This window comes from Botrytis cinerea, chromosome 1 (assembly GCF_000143535.2).
Source record: "Botrytis cinerea B05.10 chromosome 1, complete sequence".
Lineage (NCBI taxonomy): Eukaryota > Fungi > Ascomycota > Leotiomycetes > Helotiales > Sclerotiniaceae > Botrytis > Botrytis cinerea.
The window spans coordinates 2287152-2308631 of record NC_037310.1 but is presented as its reverse complement, the minus strand read 5'-3'; the positions used below and the strand labels follow the sequence as shown (position 1 = coordinate 2308631).

Sequence of the window (21480 nt, the reverse complement as noted above, 5' to 3'; positions counted from 1 at the left end):
CAAAACCTTTCATTGGACACATCTGGAGAATTACTTAAAACTTATGGAGTTTGCAACATCCCATACATCCCATCTATTTCTCAATCTATTTATCTATTTCGACCTTTCAACCACTCAACGCACGGCATTTCCTTATCGTCTCTCAAACATGCTATCTCATCGATCCTTGCTGCTGCAGCCCCCCTTTCGGCTACGCAAGTTATGATGCTATCCTGACCTTTGTACATATGCTAAGTTGCTCAGCCACTTAGCCAAGCTATAATCAACGATATCGTTGCAGAGTAATAGGTCTAGCGGCAGCAGGTGCTCCATACGTACATATCTATCCAGATCCAAGCAATGATGTTGATATCTAATGATCTAATCTAAACATGATCTTCCAACCCCACAACACACGACCCCTCTAGTGCATGATTATTGCTAAAAGAAACCTCCCAAACCCCCCAAACCCCGGTAGCGATTGGTCATACATCAGTTAAACTTCCATCCATCGTTCCAGCAGTTCCTGCTCCATGCTAATTCAGCATGTCGAATTGCCAACATGCGAGCAAAACTCTCAGGGCCCTTTTCGTGGATGGTTAAATTGTTATGTAATTCCGAGATTGACGCACATCCGAATTGCACTTTGAAATTGTTTTGTGTCACACAATTCGGGTGGCTTGATTGTGAAGAAAGTGGGATTGTTGGGGGTTGTGCCATATCCAGACTTGCCGTCAGAACAACAAGCGTGATCGGAGCATCTATGAGTCCGGGAAAAAGCCAAACGCCGAATGATTATTGGGGATAAGGCGGTGAGATGCTACAAAGATGGTGCTCTCTCATTGCTGCTGCATAACTGCATGCTGACGGTACATCTCAATCTCTTACCTCATTGATTGAAACCGAATGTCACTGGCAGTCGATTTCGGAAATTGCGCGTGGGAGAAAATCAAAAGTTTTCGTGGAGAAAGAGCGGTATGCTATGTGTGGTAGTGGCATGTTAGGTAAGAGTCAGGCATTCAAAAGGAAAATCCAGTGGCATAGGCATTACATGAAAGACGTGTAACAACACCAAGCTTTGCCGGCAGCCATGCTGCGTTGCTGGTGGCCACTACCGCTGCCCAACTGTGGATGAATGGCTTCCAAGTTGCTGGCTTCTTATATCGGAAACCTCCGGAACGCTTTCGAGAAGGAACGGTCAACACGAGATTCGAAGGATCTCATTCGTCGCTCCACGCTCTCTGATATCAAGAATATCAAGAACGTCAAGAACGTCAAGAACGTCAAGAATGTCAAGAAAAGTCAACAGCGGGGCGACAAGTATTGTACCCCGCATTCGTGAATCACGCATGAACCACGATAAGCAGTCTCTTATCGTTCCACAAACACAGCGTTGGAACTTGTCTCGGAGTCTTAAATAAATCGACATCGTAAGCATTGTAGATCCTTAAGGGTCAAGGTGAGCAGCAAGAGTATTCCCCCTAAACAAAACGTGAGGCGACATTCCAAAGGCAACGGCAGGGTTACTACATTCTTCTACTGTCACTTTTCAAAGCTGTCATTTATGCACGCCATATTGTACAACACTTGAAGCCAAGAGCTATTGATTATATCATTCGCACCAAGAAGTTATCGAACGGCAACTTTAGTCTCGCAAAGCCTCTAGCGCGACTGGCAGTTGAAACATGACGGAACGAATCGAAGAGTGGGCTTCAAAGAAAATTTCGGTTACCGGGTTGGAGTAATTGGATGTCTTCTGCAAGATGATCAATTGTAAAGGAGGAGCAAAAACCCCCCAGGGCTTGGGTATTCACATGTGTATATCTTGTAGAGATTATTGGTATCCCGAGGACAGTCTTGAGAACGAGCTCAACTCTCCCCCCTCCAAAGACATTGGAATTGCCTCAATATCCTGAACCTTGATTCTGCTGTATAAAACACAGTTCAAGGTGAAACAGCTGTAAGGTAACGGATCAAAAAATATTTCGCAGGAGCGCTAGTAGCCGCTCCTGCCCCTTTTCGCCATTCTTCGCTTACTCTTGCATGGATGGGATCAATCTGCATTACCTCACGCGACAATCTCGAATATTCGTTCAATCAATATAGAAGGGGGTTCGAGATGTCAGAGGCGAGCTTCTCAACAAATAATTAAGCAAAGGAAGGGTTTGCTTTAGTAACAGCACAGCATTTTGAAAGTGTTACTCGATTTCGCCAAGAAAAACTATATAGATACCTATGCAAGATGAGGGGATTCGGAGAGACAGAGGATGGGATGGTAATTGGTATTAATCTCCATCTACAAGCTTTCCAAGTACCTTTACAATATTTTCAGACTAATACTACACGTTTACCACACTCGATATCGCAGGGAAAGATCCGGGGGGGGATTCAATATCGTCAGAATCTGTTGGTTAGGAAATTTCAATAAAGGCCTCCAAAAAATAAATGGATATATGAATAATTAAGTTACGAAGAAGTAGCGTAATGAAAGGGCTACGTTTATTTCGTTTCTGACGTATTCGAGATAAGGAAAATCAAGTTCGACTTTATTGTCATGGCGTGAAGGAATTTCTATAGCCTGTTTGGAGCAGAGGGCAAACGGAGTGTATCAAGCACGGGGTTATGTTCACAGGTAGTTTTCAAAAGGTCCCAAGATTTCTATAGTGGAAGTTTACAAAATTGTTCAGATGAACTCTTACTACAAAGACCAGATAATGATTGGTAAACAGCCCATATAGCCTATTGTTGTACATCTAACTAAAATGAAACTGGTATCATCTTTGGCCATTTCTTAACACTTAATGCCATGCGTCATCTAGCGTTCCAGGTTTGCACTTCTCTCTGCAACCGCTCTTGCTTCCGCTTCTAGCACTCTCCTCTCCTCCTCTACCTTGTCATCGTGAGTCTGGTGACCGGCAAATACAGCCAGTAGCCCTAAATCGTAACAAGCCTTAAGAATTCCCGCGGAGACAAATACAGCCCAGAAAAGATTGTGTCCAGCCAACACGCCCGTGATGACTGGGCCGAGACTTTGCGCAAATGTCTTAACGACATTCAAAAGTCCCATGACCGCAGTGCGTTCATGGGAATGGACGACTGCGGCGATAAAGGCAGAACGCGGTACTGCATCCATAGATGCTGTGGAATGTCGGAGTATGAGAAAAGTTATCGCAAAGGGAAGCCTAGAAGGCACGGGGATCAAAGCGAGAAAGATAGTAGAGGGAAAATGAGTCAATGCCATTGTCTGTTGGAGGTACTGTGTTAGTAACAACTGCATCGTGAGAGGAATTAAAAAAGAGTACCTTGACATTTCCAAAACGTTTTGCTAAAGACGAAGCAACTAGCATTGAGCAAGCTGATATAATACTCGTAGTGAAAAAAAGAGAGCCCAGTTTCCCTTCTTCAATGCCAAACTTCTCACGGAAGAAATAAGTCACCCATGAACTGTGTTCCTCTAATTAGCTTAACAGGGCAAGTGTAGAATGGAATCAGACTCACAGAGGTACAAGACCAGACGCAAAGGAATCAAGCCCCATCAAGAGGCAAAGATTCAACACAACTATCTTGCTCTCCTTACTTATATCGGGCAACTTTGAGGCAAAATAACCTTTTTTCGTAGCAACCACCTCTTCAGCTCCGTTACCCAACAATGGAGCAATTTCAGGGTCTTCGACTGGTAAATCTTTTCTCTCAATCTCCACTGCTTGACTAAGTCCTACTGAAAGTAGAAATTTAATGAATCCAAATAGCGCGTAGCTCCAAAATACCGCTCGATATGTAGAGACATCAGTCCAGCCGCACTCATTCCGCAAGTAATTGATGACCCAACCAGAAACAACAAATCCACACGCCTGGCCCGCTGTTCCTATCAACGAATACCACGCATATATGTCGCTTCGATTTGATGAGGGAGTAAGCTGTGCAAGAGTGGATTCTTCGATTGCTCTGAAAGGACCTATTTCATTTCCACTTTGAACGTGATATCAGCACCTCTGAACAGCAACAAATTAGGCTGTTTCATACCTGGGACTAATAACCCCCAAAACGGCAGCAGCAAGTAGAACCCAATAGTTCTCACAGATCGCAAAAACTATACCACTCCCCATCATTAACCCTGAGCCCACCGCCAAGATAGATTTCCTTCCCAGCGCATCTGCGAACAGTGTAAGAACAAAGCTGATCAGTGTGTCTCCAATCAATGTCAACGTCATGAAGACCCCTATCTTCGTCTTGGAGATGTGAAGTATAGACAGATATTCAACGAGGATGAGGGTGGCAGTGGCATATGCAAACATTCGGGTGAAGCGTTGAAGGCATAGCAGTTTTGTATCGAGGGGTGATTTGTAGAGACTAATGAGGCCCAGCTCGGCGATGAAATGATGAAAGTATTCCAAAATCATTGTGAACTACCTTAGTTGTGTCGGCCGTGAATGAAGGTCTGGAGGTGAGCTTGAGCTTCTGAGCTTGAGATTCTGGATCTTCGGACTGTGGAAGAGTCAATGTGAAACTTTATGTATTTGAATCCTGACTGCAGATGGGTCCATCATTGATAGCGATGTCGACATCCTAGCACACCATCGTCTGATAAGATTTAGATTGACAACCGCGAGACAGACAACTACAATATTTCATCCACGCACGACCGGTGGGCAATTCTTTCCGGTCAATATACCTATCAGCAAATATGAAAACATCTCATCAATGGAGGTTAGTTCACAGCATCGTGGAAAAAGGTAAGGCAGATTTCTTGGTGAGCTACTTGTCGCGTGGGAAGAACAAAATCGCGGTACAATTCTAACATGAGGGAAATTATTCAATATCCATCTCGGAACCTCGGCATTTCAATTCAAACTTTCGGCATGGGATTTCCGTGTAGTACTATGTAGATATACGACCGAGTATATTCCAAAAATGCGTGATAATCTATTTTCGGTTTTATGACATGATTCGACTCGGAAGCACTGATGATCCCCCGAATCCTTGGCATATGGGTTCTGGACCATAATTTCGCTCTCGAGGCCTTGAGTTGTTCGATCTCGTAGTGATTGATAGTTGATGAAAGCTACGTATTTTATGCAGTAAGTATGCTTTACCATCATGCCTCTCTCTTTGCAACTCATACTGGGTATAATAGTATCTCATTCGCTACTAGCCAGCTCCCCACATCAAACTAAACACCCCGCCATCTTAGCTGTACAACCATATAGACGTGCAACAAAGCAGTGCGTTCTGAGTCTAATATCTAGTTCCCGCCACTTAGTCTGTGCCGAGTGTTTTGGTAGAGATGTGTTGACCAATGGTCTCCAAGATGTTCTGGTCACAAAAGATCCTGTGGCGTCGTTGAAAATCTTGCCGGACATATCTGTCATATCCGAGATTAATATCATATTATTCACACTATAAAACACCCGAACAAGAATATTTTCAAATCGCTTTTCATAATCACATACAGGGTATTATCAATGATTACATGATATTCGCACACAGGCGAAATTGCCAAGCCAAGACCAAGGACACCGATTCCAGATATCCCCTCATATAAAGCCCAATCATCCATCCACAACGCCGCTGCAATGAAGCCATCCATCCATGAAAAAATGTTGCTCAGATAGTTTCGTGGTCGACCATATCGAGCACCCTCGCATATTGTACCGTCAGTCTCTGCGAATCTCGATATTTGCCTGTCAGGTGAATTAGCATATAGACCATGAAAGAATTAGACGAGCAAAGAAAAGAGAAAATTACCCAATATTAGTACAACCCCTTTCAGGAGCTCTTTCCGGTCCCATCCACACAATTGATCATCTTCACTCATCCATCCTTCCCCCTTTTCAGCTGTGGAAAGATCGCTTTTTTCTTGTAAAATTCCACCAATGATGCTGCGTAAAAGCTCCTCGATCTTGTTCTTGAGCCCCTCTGCCCCAAGACGTTTCGCGTACATGAATAGATAGAGGCGGAAGTCATCCTTGGCCTGAAGCTGCAAGGCAGCAGCAACGCGATTTTCGAGATGAGCAATGCTGACACCTGATTCAAAGCCTTCAAAACCATCTTTGGAGAGTAAGGTTTTGATGAGTCGTTGTAGGTGGTAGGCTCTACCTTTGAGTAGCACTTCACCGGTAGTATGTCTTTCCAGGTGAGGAATGATCCCTGCTGATAAGTTTGAGCTATCAATCTCGCCGTCTTTTCGACTTTCGGGACCAACCCCTGTAGATTGCAAATGGCTGATTGAGGAGTCATTAGAGTTCCAGTACTGACTGCCCACAGCCCACCATGCTTCAGACAATCGCTGCCAAATAAACATCTTAGGAGAATACATGTAACCGTCACCGTTGCTCAGTGTAACAATGATATGACCAGTCGAGTTAAGATGGGCTGATGTTACACCTGGAGCAAATGTTGTATGTGTGCCCAATGAGTGCATGGCAATTTCTAAAATTGGTGCCATGGAGACAGGTGGATGTGGTGAGGCGAGAGTTTTGAGGTTCCAAACATGGCACATTCCAACAGCTGTAATGCAGAGTAACCACCAGCCTCGGCATTCAATAATAACTGGTTGAGATTCAGTCACGAGAGCGTTGAATATCCTGCGACCCGCAGGGGTCCATGTGTAAATACTTCCATCTTCACAAGCGGCCGCCCAAAAGTTCTTGTTACCTGTAACTAAGATGACAGCCCTAGGAAGAAAGTCTTGCCACAATGTGATACCTCGTTTGATGGTGCTGATTCGGCAAGGGTCTTTGACCTGAACAGGGGCTATCACAATGGGATTCCGGGCCTCCAATATCACATCCTCGGATACTTTTGCACCTTCATCAGATCCTCCAGCACCGTTACTATTTGCTGATGCAAGGTTGCCGCGATTGAGGGATCTGACAACGTGGCTTCTTATTTTTGGCACTGCTAAGCGTACCTGACTAACCGACAGAGATGGGTTGACAACAGCTGGCCGAATGAATTCTGGGGTTGGAACAACGCCATTGACCGGTGGTATCGGTAAAGCGTTTTCCAATCCACTAACCCCATTGATTACTATTGGAACGGGTCCAGAAGCTGGTGCTGATCGCTTGTTAGGATATTCATCATCATCTTCTTCTTCATCACCTTCCATAACAATGGCTTTCCTCTTATTGCCTAACAGCATGGCCGTAAGACCACCTCTTGGGAGTCCATCGTAAGGTTTGGATAAATCTAATATTGATACCGGTGCTTCATTCTGAACATTGTTGGAACTCGACGCCATGAGCTGAGATTGGGGTAAAGATGACAATCCTGTACTTGACGCAGAGACAAGTAAGGGCGCTACACGCTTTTTCCCCTCTTTCGTAATTGTAACTCGTTGTTTTAAAGCGTCCAATCTTTCTGCATTGGGATCAGCTGGAGCTGGCTGTTGGGTCTCTGGTTGTTGTGAAGCCTTGCCATTCGAAGTTGGGGCTGCATTGATTACCCCGGTCATTGGGGTTGACGACGAATTTCCATTATTGACGACTACTGGACCGGAGCCTCCCATCAGGGCGCTCATCTTTCCTTCTGTTTTTTGACGTTCATCGGCCCTGCTTATCTCTTCCAATTGGATTGACGACACGTCTTCAACAACACCGGCACCTTTGCGATTGCCACCAAATTTATTCAAAGCTTTCTCATTTTCCATCAATGGTGCAATATGACCTAGCTCGCCCTTCAAGAAGTGTGCAGCGATTATTGTTCCATCTAAACTCGCGACGAAGAGAGACAGTCCATCTGGTGACCAAGCAAGATCAGAAATTGACTTTCTGGCCAACTGTTGGCAAATGAGTAATGGCCGAGAGCTGCTGGTATTCCAAATACTCAAACTTTTATCCTGTCCAGCACAGGCGATTACCGTAACCAGAGGCTGTGTACTGTAACCATTTTGATCCGTAGTTTCAGAGGTGAACTCGTTCTTGCTAAACAAACGCGGCGAAAATGTGCAAACCTCCACTGGACCTTCATGGCCAATTAGATTGATATCACTATCCCAGGCTCCCCGATTCACAATTGCAACAGAGCTCACAGGCCCATTGACTGCATTTGCTGCGGCTATGTGGTTACCATCTGGAGACCAAGAACATCGTCGGAAATATGTCGTGAGAGGTGACGAATTAAATGGTGCGGCTATTGAGTGTTCAAAAGTAAAGTTGTTCATGCATTCATAAGCAGTAGCATTAGGTGGCGGTGAGGTAAATCGAAAGAGCTTGATCGTTCGATCATCACTAGCAGTCGCAAAAAATTTGTTTGCTGGATCGAATGTAATTCCTTTGACGTGACTCTGATGGACCGATAGAGTTTTGAGTTTTTCAAATGTATGCCCTGACCAAACAACAATCTTCGAGTCCAGCCCTACGGATACCATTATCGAAGAATCATAAGCCCATCCAAGATCCTGTACATCGCTATCATGTCCAATCAGACGCTTAACAATTTTCCAATTCTCTACCGGTGGTGGCTCATTGGTTCCTAATACTCGTCAGCATATATCTTATTGTCTGCCCGCAACATCAAAGGCTCAAAAATACCGAAGGATGCAGAATGTGCTGCTGGCTGTGTATCCAGTTGATAAATACAAATAATTTTGTCGTCTGCTCCAGAAGCCAGCCATCGTCCATTTGGCGAGAACCGAACAGTATGTATAGTGCCTGAATGATAACTCATATGGCATAACTGCCTTGGTATTGCAGGTGGGTTTTCCCCTGCTGCCCCGAGAATCGCCTCTGTTGACCAAATTCTAACGTGGCCATCTGTTTCCAGCATTTAGCAATAGTCTTTGCAAATGCAGCAATTAGAATACTCCATCCTACCTCCAGCAGCTGTCGCCAGTCGTTTACCATCGGGCGATACATGGAGACTGTAGACTTCGTGGTCTTTCTGCTCTCCTAGATGTCGAGGCGCATTGAGCGCAAAAGTTAGCCAAACGCGACATCAATAGAACAACACGAGTAGCCAGTTCTTGGGCAGATTAATCGGTAGACAATAAAGGCAAACTTACCGCTGTGAGAAAGCCAAGAAGGCTTGATAAATTTCATAGTTTTCACCTATGTCATTGACGAGGGCAGAATGTCATGTTTAACAATTCCACCTCAACATCAGATACACAATTTATTACATAGAGCTAGGAACGCGTCTACGGGTGCACCTTACTAGCGGCCTTTTTCAGTGGGGACTGGAATTCCTGGAATGTTACAGCCAATGAAAGACGATTCTTTAAAAGGAAACATCCGCTTACTTTTATCCGAATCCCTATGAATTACTTAAGCAGCTTTATAGCATCAACATACGTTTACCTCCTCGATTTGAACACGAAAGTGATTTGATGGAGGAGTTGATCATGTTGTCCAACAAAGCTTCAAACCTTTTCTGATCCCATCCCAACATTCCGCTATAGCTTCATGCTACCCAATCCCTTGGGTAGACTGCCGAGCATCCTCATTGCAAGATTCTGGAAGGTATATGTGGCAGACAAAAGGCATCTGGCTTTCGTTCAGTCTGCCTTCCTCTTGGCGTTTAGTTCTACAAGAGTTGATATCTGGAGTGACGGCTCGTACTGCTTTTTGTTCAAATGCCATTTGTCCCCAAGTATGACGCTTAGTGATCGGGGACGGAGGTTCAGCCTCGGAAAGGGGATCTGGCACATGATGAACGGATCTATTCCCACATTACATATGATATTTATTATGGGCTCGCCCAGCAACGATCAAAAGATACAGAGGAAACAATATCTGCATCGTGGCTTGAGTCAGAATCACATATCATTTATCGAAGCTTTACTATGATCAATCCCCCAACGAAACACCCAAACAGGCCTTTTTTGGAATCGGGATAAGCAGAAAAAATGAGATACATGAAATGGGCTACATGGAATATCTTCGACCTCTGATCTTCAATGGTCGAGTGGGTTTATTGAAGGTAGTACTATTTGAAGTGGGTAAAGTTTTGAGGGCAAGCTGTGAGAAATCGGACCACGCCGCCAGCAAGTCAAATACAAATCTCTCCTCTGAAATCAAGCTGTTAATGAAACATTGCAGCTCCAGTCCAGATTGTCCCGACTCGTCCTGAAGGAACCTTTCTAATACATGCGAAAGTCCGGTTACCGTAGGCTCGAAGCGAAAGCTTGAGGGAAAATAACGTGAGGCTTCGACAAGGTCGCAGTCAGGCATCACTGTGGCCACACCGCTCAGGGCTGCCTCAAGTGGGGTGATCCCAAGAGTCTCATAGCGTGATGTACACACGAATATTCCATGCGTTCGTACATAATCAAAGAGTGCATACATGTCATCCTTCGGAATTTTGGGAGTGATCTTGACATGAGCGCTATGTTTTTGTGGGACGCGGGCTATCAATCTCGCTGATGCTGTATCCGAAGTCCCTTCGCCACCCACTATCAATAAGCGCACAAGTTTCCCACGGTCGAGGAGTGATACCGCCGAGTCTACTAATAACTCTATATTTTTGAAATAATCTAGACGAGCAACGGCGGTAAAGATGAGATTTCTTTCACTCGATGAAAAGGATACAAGTTGTTCGATATTGGCTGTTTTATGATGGTGATACATTCTCATTGAATGTATCGGGGGGTTGAGTGCTCGAATTCGCGCAGGATCAATACCTCGCTCTATGAGATAATCGCCTTGTTTTTTGGAGTGCTGTAGAACGTAGGCACGATCAGAAGCTTTGAGGTATCGCAAGCCCTCCTCCTGAGTCACTGCCAGATGAGAAGCTTTATTCTCGGAGCCATATGCTACAGCAGCAAGGCCTTTCGTAAAGTGACGAGTGAAATCGTCGTAGAAAGGGCCGTGGTGGGTGACACAGTAAGGTAGACGCTTCGGATGATATCTGAGGAGTGTATCGGTTTGATAATATAGCATTGGTGGTAGAATATTTGAAAACTTTGCCATGAGTAGAGCTGTGGCGGCGCATAAGGCATATCGGACTTGCACAGTGTTCATGCCAAAATTGAAAGACAACTTGACGCATGGTGTTGAATCTCTTGTCACAAGCTGTACAACAGGTGCCGCTAAGTGACTCTGACGATCATAGAGAATCACGCCGCAAAATAGCCCCGCCCCCTCCAGGACTCGTATTACTTGTAGCGCAAAAGCAGTCGCTCCAACCTTAGCAGGGGAGTTTGTGGAACTAGGATAGTAGCGGTCATTCAAGATGAGGATCGCTGGAAGCATTTTTTCAACAAAAGAGGCTTTCGTACTGGTTGTCGAAAAATTATTGGGGGCCAAGGAGGTGGTTTTCAAGTATTCTAGTAAGCGTACAAGATCTGTGAAATGGTGTGGAGGAAGTCCGGGACACGGACAACGTAACTCAATTTATAAGATAAAGAATGATAGAGGCGACAATAATAGTTACAGGGAGCTCCTCAAATGCATCGGGACCTAGTATACTCTTGACTGCGAAAGTGCGGAAGACTAGGATAGAACGGCGTCCAAGATTCTCGCGTCACCACGAGATGCATGTCAACTATCTCGATTTGAAGCCGCGATTTAGTAAAGTACGAAGCCACTAACTATCTCGTTTGTTAGAATCAACAGGAGACACATGGCGGGCCGGGGAATAGCAAACTACTTTGCCGGCACACTCCTGCTGGCAATAAGAAGAGATGCAAGTAGTCAAAAGAAGACGCCATGACTTAAAGGATCCAATTAAGGGACCGTTAACATCTGTAAAACTGTTTGTTTTTAGACGACTCTATTTTCCAATATCTGTTAATAAATTCAATACCACAGTTCCTATGATAGGGCGAGTGGGAGGGTGCGGGTTGGTGGAGGTGGGTTTCACACGGGAGCAGTCTAGAGCCTCCGTATCGAAACTTGATATCTATATACTAGGAGTTATGGCTCGAGGATTACGATCAGTAGCCATAAGGTGGAGATTTGTGATTGTGTTACTTCCCACATGATGGCAAGCGGATGGAGACCGAGTGGACGAGCTTCCATTCATCTGCACACGTGCCAAGCGCCAGATACCTACCCCCATGTGTATTTTATTGTAAGATTCACTTGCGTCGTACAGTATAAGATATGTGCGAGGTGTCGGTGGAGAACAAATTGGAATCCTTCGAAGCACGACGCTACTCTCCCGATCCACCTTCCATAGTGGCGTTACTCAAGAATGCAGACAGCCTATACGTACAGTCCATTGTGATTTTAAAACCAATCTGACTGGAAGGATAGCTTCAAAAAAACCGCCAGGATAGCTGGGCTTTTGTTTCAACGTTAAAGAATAATCGGGCCCTCCGTATTCAAGCAATGTTGACCAATTTGAGCTGAACTAAAAGGCTGATATCTATACAATCAACAGATGCATGTGTACATGGAACGGGCAACGAAAGGAGATGGAATTGGACCCAACCTTAAATCAATAGCCCGCATCAGGTTTGGGGGTACTAACATTATTCACATAGAATTTCGAGCGAAGAAACGACGGGATGAGATGATTGTCTCGATTTCACGTAACATTGGATTGAGGAGAGATATTTTTGGGAAGCACGTGATGTGAGTCTCTCAACCCTGCACCTCAACCTCGCCCTTCCTTCCCTTTACCAGGTATTCGGTTTCACGTTATGCCTTCCTCCTTCTCTCTTGAAATTTTGGGTCTCAGTGGAGCTACATAGCAGTTTTTCAACATGACAAAAACACAACATTCGGATAGTGGGGGCCGATATCATATTCTGGAGTTGCTAGGCCCTCTCCGTGGAACAGCGACTGTGATGATGTTCAACGGCCGATCCGTTACTCCCGCTTATTCTGGGGCAACCCGCAAAGATCCTGCAGAGACATATGCAACATGACAGAAATGGGCGCTTTGTTCTCATTTTCATATACATACAACTGTACTCTCATCTGATTGACGTATGCAAATACGATGTCTACTCGCCTACTGGCAGACTATACTGATTATATTGATTTATCCACTTCGTGAACATCCCTGTTGAATATGTAAGGCAAGTACGAGGGGGATCACTGCTAAGTCTTATCTTGATATAGTAAGATCATGGGAACATAGTGGTGTTCTCTTTCCTCGTCTTAAACTTTCCTCAGAACACCAATCTCCTCGTCATCGTGTTAAAGCATCGGTTCTGAAAGATGAGTATCACGCGATCTCATATCACAAGTAGACCTAGCACTGAGCATAGTGCTACTTCGACTTACCTCGAGATTCCATGTCTGTCAGGCGAAATTTCCCTAATACATCATTCTTGCAAATTCAGTTTCTTACAACTTCCTCCAATAACATCACCGTCAGTTCAGCTATTAACCGTTGCAGTCATTTGTCTACTATGTCCTGGTATGTTCAATGCCCTCAATGGGCTTGGAGGAGCTGGATTGGTAGCCCCCGGTCCGGCAAATGAGTCGAATATCGCACTTTACGCTGGTTTTGCGATTGTAGGGTTCTTCGCTGGCTTCATAGTCAACGTAGTTGGACTCAAGGCATCACTATTTGTTGGTGGCATATCATATGTGGTTTACGCCGGTAGCTTTCTCGCTTATAAACACATCGAAAATCGAGGCCTTTTAATCTTTGGAGGATCATTTTTAGGACTATGCGCAGGGCCCTTCTGGGCAGCGCAAGGGGCTATGTTAATATCTTATCCCTCTGATGAGCAGAAAGGACGCTCTACCTCTTGGTTCTGGGCCATCTATAATAGTGGTGCTGCAATAGGAAGTCTTGTGAGTAACTTCATTCTCCAGTCAAGTCAATCTGACAGTTTGTCCCAAGGTTACTCTTTTTCAAGAGCTCCAAACAAGTTCCGGCAATGTTGCTTCTGACAATATATACATTACTATCATTGCTTTAATGTTCGCTGGGGCGATATTGTCTCTTTGTCTGTGCCAACCCAAGAATGTCAAAAGGAAGGATGGATCTCGCGTCCACGTCACAGTAACAGTGGAAACAGACTGGCGCAACGAAGTAATGCATTTTTGCAAACTGGTCCGCAAAGACTATTTTATTGTTCTGTTATTCCCCATGTTTCTCACTTCAAACTGGTGTTATCCATATCAATTCAACACATTCAACCTTAAAACATTCAACATCCGCACCAGAGCTCTGAACAACTTTCTTTATTGGCTATCAGAGATTTTAGGTGCGCTGGTCGTGGGCCATACCTTGGATAACGATCGTCTGAGCCGGTCTGTTCGGGCAAAAGGGCTTGTTGCTGGACTTGTACTTCTAACTTTTGGAATCTGGACAGGTGGATATATGTGGCAGAAGGGGCACTATTATCAAACAGATATTGCCGCTGAGGGTCAAAAAATGGATTTTGATAATGCACATTACCTTGGACCGATGTTTTTGTACATAGCTTATGGAATTTTCAACGCCATGTGGCAGAACTGTGTATATTGGTGAGTCATGAGTTGGTAGTGGAAAACAAGTTTGAGCTGATATATTCTAGGATCTTGGGAAGATTTACTAGCGATACTCGAACGGCGTCAATATATATCGGCTTTTATAAAGGTATTCAGTCTGCGGGTGGTGCTATCAGTTACCGCATAAACAACTCGAACATTTCTGCGACGAATGAATTTTTGATTTGCTGGGTCCTTCTCGCTGTTTCACTTGTTGTCGCAGCGCCAGTTATCATTTACAAAATACGAGATGAGACAGACGAGGAAGATACCGCCGGAGAAGAAACGGCTACAGAAGTAGGACTTGCAAGGGTTGATGAAGAGAAATCAAAAGCTGTAAATGATTCAATTCCAAGAGTTGACGGGAAGCTCTCAGAGGGAAGTTGGAAAGCATCGCCAGTGTGATTAAATTATTTCTTTGCATACTGGACCATAATTTGGAATTTGGGCAGCAATTTGGAAGAAATCTTAGATCTGGTAGATAGTATTGTCAAAATGCACATGTCAAAACCACACCTGCCAAAAACGCAGTCCAGGTAACATGGTACAATGCTCATGTCTTCTGCGCCAGCCTTTTCACGACTTGTCACACTTCGTGTCACCTGCAACGCCACCTCGGTTGCTCCCAACCGTGAAACATTTCCTATGAGAATATCGAGGCTGGTTTTTTGGAAGAAAATTATCGGGAGCCTGCGACTTGCGACAAAGATTTGGAACGTTAGTGACGGGCCGCACTACTGGATGATGCGGAAAGCCGACGGCCATATCATGCTTCTTTCTATGCCGAACGCGAGGAAAGCAATTATGATTGAGATCAACGGGAAGAATAGTCATGCATTAAAAGCTTAATTGCATGTGGGTGAGTGTGCGACCACGCATCGATATTTGGATAAGGATAAGCCAAGATTCGCAGCTGATGCACAGAGCCTCCATGCATATAGATAGTTTATGTTGTGTTTGGGGGCCATTTCAAGATTCCATTTTGAACTTATAGTACTTGGTACTACCGATTTAGATGGTCGTGTGGCCCTCAGGAAACTAGACCCTGCTTTCCAAATTGCTGAAATCCCGACTAAGATGTTGGCGCAGCACCGGAAATTCCATCACGATTCCTAATGTACTAACTATTCTACCGGTAGCTACGTACTCGTCTTGGCTCGGAGGATTATCATCACGGCTTGGAGACGGAGTCTTGCATCCAAGATAAACAGGATTGGATTTGACTCTAGTTTCCAGCGGATTCACTGAAGGAGTACAGACGGAATAGTGCATCTTGGGAGTGCGATTATACTGACAAAAATTTGACGATGACGACAAATAATTTGGATCTTTTCATTGCTACTAGTTGGCCCAGGCGACCAGACAAATGGATAACCCAACGAGCTGGAATTTCTCACTCCTCCCATCGGTCGAGTGCAAAGGTCCGATGCAAAATCGGGAGGGAGGCAGCGGGCTTCTTGAGGAAGTTTCTATTGCTCCGGCGCATTTTCGTTCCAAATACTTGGGAAGATACATAGAATATCATATGCTTGTTAACAAAGTCAATATTGGAACCTAAATTTAACGACTAGAACCCATATCAACCCGCCAGCAAAAGACGGGATGGATGTGACACTAGACTTTGATACTGTGCATGTAAATTCTCTGCAATGGTGAGTCTTGATAAGATCAACGAAAAAAAACCACTTGCAAATATAAATTAGCATACATATCTTTATTCCAAGCGAATTTCGGGGTTCGCCTCATTATTTTCGAGTTGAAGTTCGGAAAGTTGAAAACTACAACGGAAACATTTTCAAATGTTGATTATTTGTTCCTAGAAGACTCAAGTGTACAAGAATAGGTTCCTCAGAATATACGTACTTTTTGTCATTGTCGACTTATAGGTATAGGAGTTGATGAAAGGACAAATTTGTGATACGAAACTGACTGGCCAATGTCGAACCTCTTCAGCTATTCTTTCAATGCTCTAGACGTCGTAGGATACCATTGGCTATCAATCGTAACATCAATAGAATATGGTGTGAACGCAGTGAATGCCTTCAATTCAATAGCTACTATATTAAAGCCCTAAGCGAATGCGAAAGAGACTAGCTTTTTCTGGTAGGCTTTATATAAGGTATATCATTCCCTATATATAGCTAGCTCTTCAGATAGAATATAATTAGATATATAGAGCCTACGCAAATCATGAATGCTATGTCTTTTGTATTCTACTCATACAAACAAATACTATCTTTCATGCTAGAGACAATCTGACAGTATTTGCGAGACTGGGAACGTGATGCTCTCCAATCATTCGCTTCGGGAAAGTTGCATATGAAGCTTTGAAATGGTGAGCAGCACCTGTTATTGAGGCAACTTCTCTATTCCAAAGACTTTATATAGTCTGCTAAGTCATAGCTTTAAATTAATTATGATGGAATAGCTGTTGGCCTAGGTATTGTGTGATGAAAAATGCCTCGCTTCCCCACACGTCTCGCTTCTTGTTAGAAAAATATCCTACGTCTCTTTAAAGCTTTGTTTCTGGATTAGCTAAGGAACAAAAAAGATTTCTTTCTTTTCATGATGGATAGACTACATTAAACTCTCCAAGAGTGTTGTGATTTCTTAATCCTCTCATATATCTGCCCATGGAGGCTTCGAGAATGGTCTTGTCAGGTTTAGATGCCATAATTATTCCGCGTCCTCAAAAATGCTCCGGTGATTTGATACCTATAATATAGCGCGAGAACGAAACCATGAAAGACAAAGGTATTTCAAAATAGTAATCATTCTGTAGACATTTTAATTGACCATTTTTAAATGTCAATTTGGCACCCTTGAATGTTGGTTGGTTGCTGATATATATATATGCTAGATATTCACAGGTATCCGAAATAACTCAACCCTCAAGATCCCTCAGTTTTCACCCAGTTATCAATATCACTCTATCACACTAAAATTAAAATGCTGGCTTTGGATATTGTTCGCGCAACGAAGTTGAATCACCAAGCTTGGTTTTTATCCTTATGTTGAAGTCTCTTGGTCGAAAGGGAAACTTGGATTAATTGCAATTGAAGCGAATTTTGTACGGCAGGCCAAATTGCCAAAATATTGCTTTATCGCAAGTATAGTCACGTGCAGACGCGATTTTGCTTTCCCCAATCAGCAATTGCGATAAGGAACGCGATTTGGCTATATCGATATCCGCGACAGCTTTCTTATGGCCCCAACCAACACCCCAAGGAAACACCTCAAACTTGACAGAGATGTCGGATGACGAATATGGAGATATTGATGAAGACGTTTGGGATGTGGCTGAAGCACTGACCCAAGCATCGCAAACTCTACCATCAAATTCCCCTCATCGCAGAAAACGAAGGCGAATTAGCTCAGACCAAGAGCTCGACGATTACAATGATGACGGTCTCTCAATCCAGCAACGGCGTCGATCGCGAGGCTCTGCATCTAGCGACCATGATGAAGGAGACGAGAAAAGGCAGTCTAAATACAGAATACATCTCGGCGCGGAAGAAGTCCCGGCGGCAGTCATCATGGGGGCGACACAAGCGGATGGAATGCCCGATTCGAGTCCTTACAGAATTAGAGGACCTATATATAAAAGGCCGAGACCACTCCCATCACCAGAACTAGAGCCCAAGTCCACACAGGCTTTGGCTTCTGTGTTTCGGCCTACCAAAGCCCAGAAGCAGAATATTGTTCCCCAGCCCGCGCCAGCCGCCGCCTATGATTTCTCCAAAGAGCTCGAGGATTTGCCATCCGATGCTTTCTCTCCAAGCCCGCCACAACAAGGCATGTCAACTGGTTTGATTACGATAAACTCATCGCCACCATTCGAATCTACACAATCAATTATTTCTCAGCGACTGGTCGCACCACAGAATGGCCTTCGCCAAACTACACTCTTTGGCGGGCGTGCTCCGAACCAGGCGCCATCTTCCACTCAAGCTAAAAAGGTGCATAATTACTTGGTAGATAAGGTACCAGAGCCACCGACGCATCATTCTTTGGACCGGGAGGCTATCAAAACATGGGTGTATCCAAATAACCTAGGTCCAGAACGGCGGTATCAATACACCATCGTACATAAGGGACTTTTTAATAATCTCTTGGTGGCTTTACCAACAGGTCTCGGGAAGACATTTATCGCGGCAACCATCATGCTCAACTTCTTCCGGTGGACGAAAAACTCACAAATAGTCTTCATGGCGCCAACAAAACCTTTGGTATCTCAGCAAGTTAAGGCTTGCTTCGAGATTGCGGGTATACCGAGATCATCAACGACTATGCTCACAGGAGACCAGACGCCCGCTTTAAGAGCCGAAGAATGGGATGAAAAGAGAGTATTTTTCATGACGCCACAGACTGTCGAAAATGATTTGAAGACTGGTATAGCTGACCCTAAGAGGATCGCACTTCTGGTTGTTGACGAAGCACATCGAGCAACCGGGAAATACGCATATACTAAAGTCGTTGAGTTTCTGCGAAGATTCAACAAGAGTTTCCGTGTACTTGCTTTGACAGCCACACCTGGATCAACCGTGGAAGCAGTTCAGGAGGTAATTGATAATTTGGAGATTGCTGAGGTCGAAATTCGAACAGAAGAGTCCATCGACATTAAAGAGTACGTACATCGGCGAGATATCACTGAGATTCTCATAGACCCTTCCGATGAGATCATTATGGTCAGAGACCTCTTCAGCAAGGCGCTTCAGCCGCTTGTCAATTTGCTATGCTCGCAGAAAGCCTATTACAATAAGGATCCCATGTCACTCACTCAGTTTGGCATGCTTACAGCTAGAAAAACGTGGATGGCATCTGGTGCAGGTAAGAGTGCGAACATGGGCGTCAAAGGAATGATGAATGCCTTGTTTACTGTGTTGACGAGTATGGGGCATGCGATAAAGATTCTCAACTTTCATGGAATCGGGCCGTTCTTTTCGAATATCAAGGACTTCCGAGCAGAGGTCGAGGGAAACAAGAAGGGCGGGAAATACAAAAACCAAGTCGTTAATGATCCAGACTTTAAAAAGATGATGGATAGGATTCAAAGTTGGATTAACAAAGAAGAATTTATTGGCCACCCAAAGCTCACTCATCTGTGCGATACAGTGCTGAATCACTTTCTTGACGCGGGCGCTGGGTTGACGGGTGACAATATGCCACCTTCAAGCACTCGGGTAATTGTCTTCACCGAATACCGAGATAGTGCTGAAGATATAGCACGGGTACTTAACAAACATGGGCCAATGATCAAAGCATCTGTCTTTGTAGGCCAAAGTGACTCGAAGCGCTCAGAAGGTATGAATCAGGAAAAACAGCTCGAAACCATTCGCAAATTCAAAGCAGGAGGCATAAATGTTATAGTTGCGACAAGTATCGGTGAAGAGGGTTTGGATATTGGAGAAGTTGACCTGATCGTCTGTTATGACTCTTCTTCATCCCCTATTAGGATGTTGCAGCGAATGGGACGTACAGGAAGAAAGAGAGCTGGCAAGATTGTTCTCCTTCTCATGCGCGGGAAGGAGGAAGATTCATACAAGAAGTCGAAGGACAATTATGAGCAGATGCAAAGAATGATTAGTTCTGGTTCTCGCTTCACTTTTCGTCATGATTTATCTGCTCGGATCATTCCGAGAGATGTTAAACCTGAGGTAGAAAAACGTTTTATTGAAATTCCTCCGGAGAATACCCAAGATCCATCTTTGCCGGAACCGAAACGACGTGCCAAAGCCAGGAAGAAGCCAGCAAAGAAATTTCATATGCCTGATGGTGTTGAGACGGGTTTTCGTAACGCCTCGAAACTCAATGGCAATGTTGCGGGCCCCCCTTCAAGAATATTCGGCATCAAACGAAAGCCTAATGAGCTGAATGACGACGAGCTAGCGCCAATACCCTTACTCGACTCCGTGCTACTAAGTGGGAGGGATATGGCAGAGCTTGATCGCCGTTTTTTGAGAGTGCCAGATGGTGCTCTGGAAGAAGTCGAGATGCCCGATTTGACAGCTCAGACAATCACACAACGATCTTTAACCATGACAGCTAAGGTTTCACACGGGAAATACACCAGAAAATGCGTTGATCTATTCAGCAAGCTTTCGAGATCCCAAGCATCTGAGGACCGTGATATCAAACCATATGGAGATGAAGCACCATCTGACCTCGGTAAAATGCCAACGATGCCATTAGAAGCAGAACTCGCTAGAATTCCTAAAGCCCCTAAGCCCACACAAGTTTCAAAACTTCCTCAAGTCACTAAAACCACATCTGCGCCCAAGAAAACACCTGCATCTAGAAAAGCCATACCCAAAAAGGCTCCGACGCGTCGTAACCGCCCTCTTCAACACGAGAATTCCGACTCGGAAGACAGTACTGCATCTATGGCTATGGTATCCAATCTCCGCTCGTCTCAAATTCCTCAACCAACACCCGATTCCGAAGAAGAAGGGCCGGGTGAAAGAGTTGACAGAACCAGTGACATGGAAGATCTAGAAGCGAGTGATGACTCGGATCTGGGAAGTCTGGTTGATTTCATCGATCCCACGCAAATTCAAACCCAGATGACTCTTACAGGGACGTCCAGCTTTTCGTCAAGCCCACCACAGATGGAGAGATGGGATGGGGATGAGAGACAAAAGCGGAGAGGAAGAGGCGGATTGTTGGGAAGGGCAGTGGAGAGAGATAAGGCTAAGAACCTGTCTTCTCAAAGATCGATACCTACGATGACGCAAGAAAGTAGCGATGATGACTTACCTACCATTGAAGATCTCGTCAGAGGTGATACTACCACTAAAAAAACTGTAGATTTTCCATCTAGTAGTGTATTAAGTAGTGGGAAGAAAGCGACGCCGAACATGTTTACGAGGAAGAGGGATGGCGATGTAAGGGGGAGAGGAGCCAAGCGGAGAATTGTGGATAGTGACGATAGCGATGAATAAAGCTGCAGTGTGCCATTATCATACATACATCCTCCCTTTTTGGGATCTGCTATGAATTGCTCAGCGTTGGAGTTACCGGGTGTGTTGCTTGGCGTGTTGCTATATGATGGTGGTCATAATGTGTACATATAATTATCTAACAATATGTATTGCATGTAGGAAGATTGAAAATAATTATCTGAGATGTA

At 44.5% G+C, this 21480-nt stretch overlaps 5 protein-coding genes across 6 annotated transcripts; 2 read left to right on the top strand and 3 right to left on the bottom strand.

Moving 5' to 3' along the window:
- Window positions 1-2618: 2618 nt before the first annotated feature.
- Window positions 2619-4745, bottom strand: BCIN_01g06560 (hypothetical protein). The gene is made up of 4 exons (XM_024690627.1): window positions 4003-4745; window positions 3478-3948; window positions 3282-3423; window positions 2619-3223 (listed from the first exon to the last, which is right to left on the bottom strand). The coding sequence occupies exons 1-4, from the start codon at window positions 4377-4379 to the stop codon at window positions 2795-2797; spliced, it is 1419 nt and encodes a 472-aa protein (XP_024546396.1). The 5' UTR covers window positions 4380-4745; the 3' UTR covers window positions 2619-2794.
- Window positions 4746-5311: 566 nt separating this feature from the next.
- On the bottom strand, window positions 5312-9104 carry Bchir1. 2 transcript variants are annotated; one of them, XM_024690626.1, is made up of 6 exons: window positions 8981-9104; window positions 8793-8867; window positions 8511-8732; window positions 5725-8451; window positions 5430-5660; window positions 5312-5341 (listed from the first exon to the last, which is right to left on the bottom strand). In XM_024690626.1, exons 1-5 carry the CDS (start codon window positions 9015-9017, stop codon window positions 5584-5586), a joined length of 3138 nt encoding a protein of 1045 aa, XP_024546395.1. In that variant the 5' UTR covers window positions 9018-9104; the 3' UTR covers window positions 5312-5341; window positions 5430-5583. The 2 variants fall into 2 exon arrangements, with proteins under 2 accessions (XP_024546395.1, XP_024546394.1); XM_024690625.1 differs by lacking the exon at window positions 5312-5341 and having other exon boundaries at window positions 5343-5660.
- A 181-nt stretch (window positions 9105-9285) lies between these two features.
- Window positions 9286-11478, bottom strand: BCIN_01g06540 (hypothetical protein). The gene has a single exon (XM_024690624.1). The coding sequence runs from the start codon at window positions 11166-11168 to the stop codon at window positions 9843-9845; it is 1326 nt and encodes a 441-aa protein (XP_024546393.1). The 5' UTR covers window positions 11169-11478; the 3' UTR covers window positions 9286-9842.
- A 1473-nt stretch (window positions 11479-12951) lies between these two features.
- BCIN_01g06530 (hypothetical protein) lies at window positions 12952-14921 on the top strand. Its single transcript, XM_024690623.1, has 3 exons — window positions 12952-13670; window positions 13720-14348; window positions 14399-14921. Exons 1-3 carry the CDS (start codon window positions 13086-13088, stop codon window positions 14754-14756), a joined length of 1572 nt encoding a protein of 523 aa, XP_024546392.1. The 5' UTR covers window positions 12952-13085; the 3' UTR covers window positions 14757-14921.
- A 2183-nt stretch (window positions 14922-17104) lies between these two features.
- On the top strand, window positions 17105-21480 carry Bcmph1. Its single transcript, XM_024690622.1, has one exon. It carries the CDS (start codon window positions 17603-17605, stop codon window positions 21290-21292), a length of 3690 nt encoding a protein of 1229 aa, XP_024546391.1. The 5' UTR covers window positions 17105-17602; the 3' UTR covers window positions 21293-21480.

Coding starts and splice junctions, on each gene's coding strand:
- BCIN_01g06540 (XM_024690624.1), bottom strand. CDS start 11,168: ATGCTTCCAGCGATCCTCATCTTGAATGACCGCTACTATCCTAGTTCC.
- Bchir1 (XM_024690626.1), bottom strand. CDS start 9,017: ATGAAATTTATCAAGCCTTCTTGGCTTTCTCACAGCG. Junction 8,733..8,792: donor ACTGGCGACAGCTGCTGGAG/GTAGGATGGAGT, acceptor TGCTGGAAACAG/ATGGCCACGTTAGAATTTGG. Junction 8,452..8,510: donor AGCACATTCTGCATCCTTCG/GTATTTTTGAGC, acceptor GACGAGTATTAG/GAACCAATGAGCCACCACCG.
- Bcmph1 (XM_024690622.1), top strand. CDS start 17,603: ATGTCGGATGACGAATATGGAGATATTGATGAAGACGTTTGGGATGTG.
- BCIN_01g06560 (XM_024690627.1), bottom strand. CDS start 4,379: ATGATTTTGGAATACTTTCATCATTTCATCGCCGAGCTGGGCCTCATT. Junction 3,949..4,002: donor TTGGGGGTTATTAGTCCCAG/GTATGAAACAGC, acceptor TCACGTTCAAAG/TGGAAATGAAATAGGTCCTT. Junction 3,224..3,281: donor AACGTTTTGGAAATGTCAAG/GTACTCTTTTTT, acceptor TACCTCCAACAG/ACAATGGCATTGACTCATTT.
- BCIN_01g06530 (XM_024690623.1), top strand. CDS start 13,086: ATGAGTATCACGCGATCTCATATCACAAGTAGACCTAGCACTGAGCAT. Junction 13,671..13,719: donor GTGCTGCAATAGGAAGTCTT/GTGAGTAACTTC, acceptor GTTTGTCCCAAG/GTTACTCTTTTTCAAGAGCT. Junction 14,349..14,398: donor TGGCAGAACTGTGTATATTG/GTGAGTCATGAG, acceptor GATATATTCTAG/GATCTTGGGAAGATTTACTA.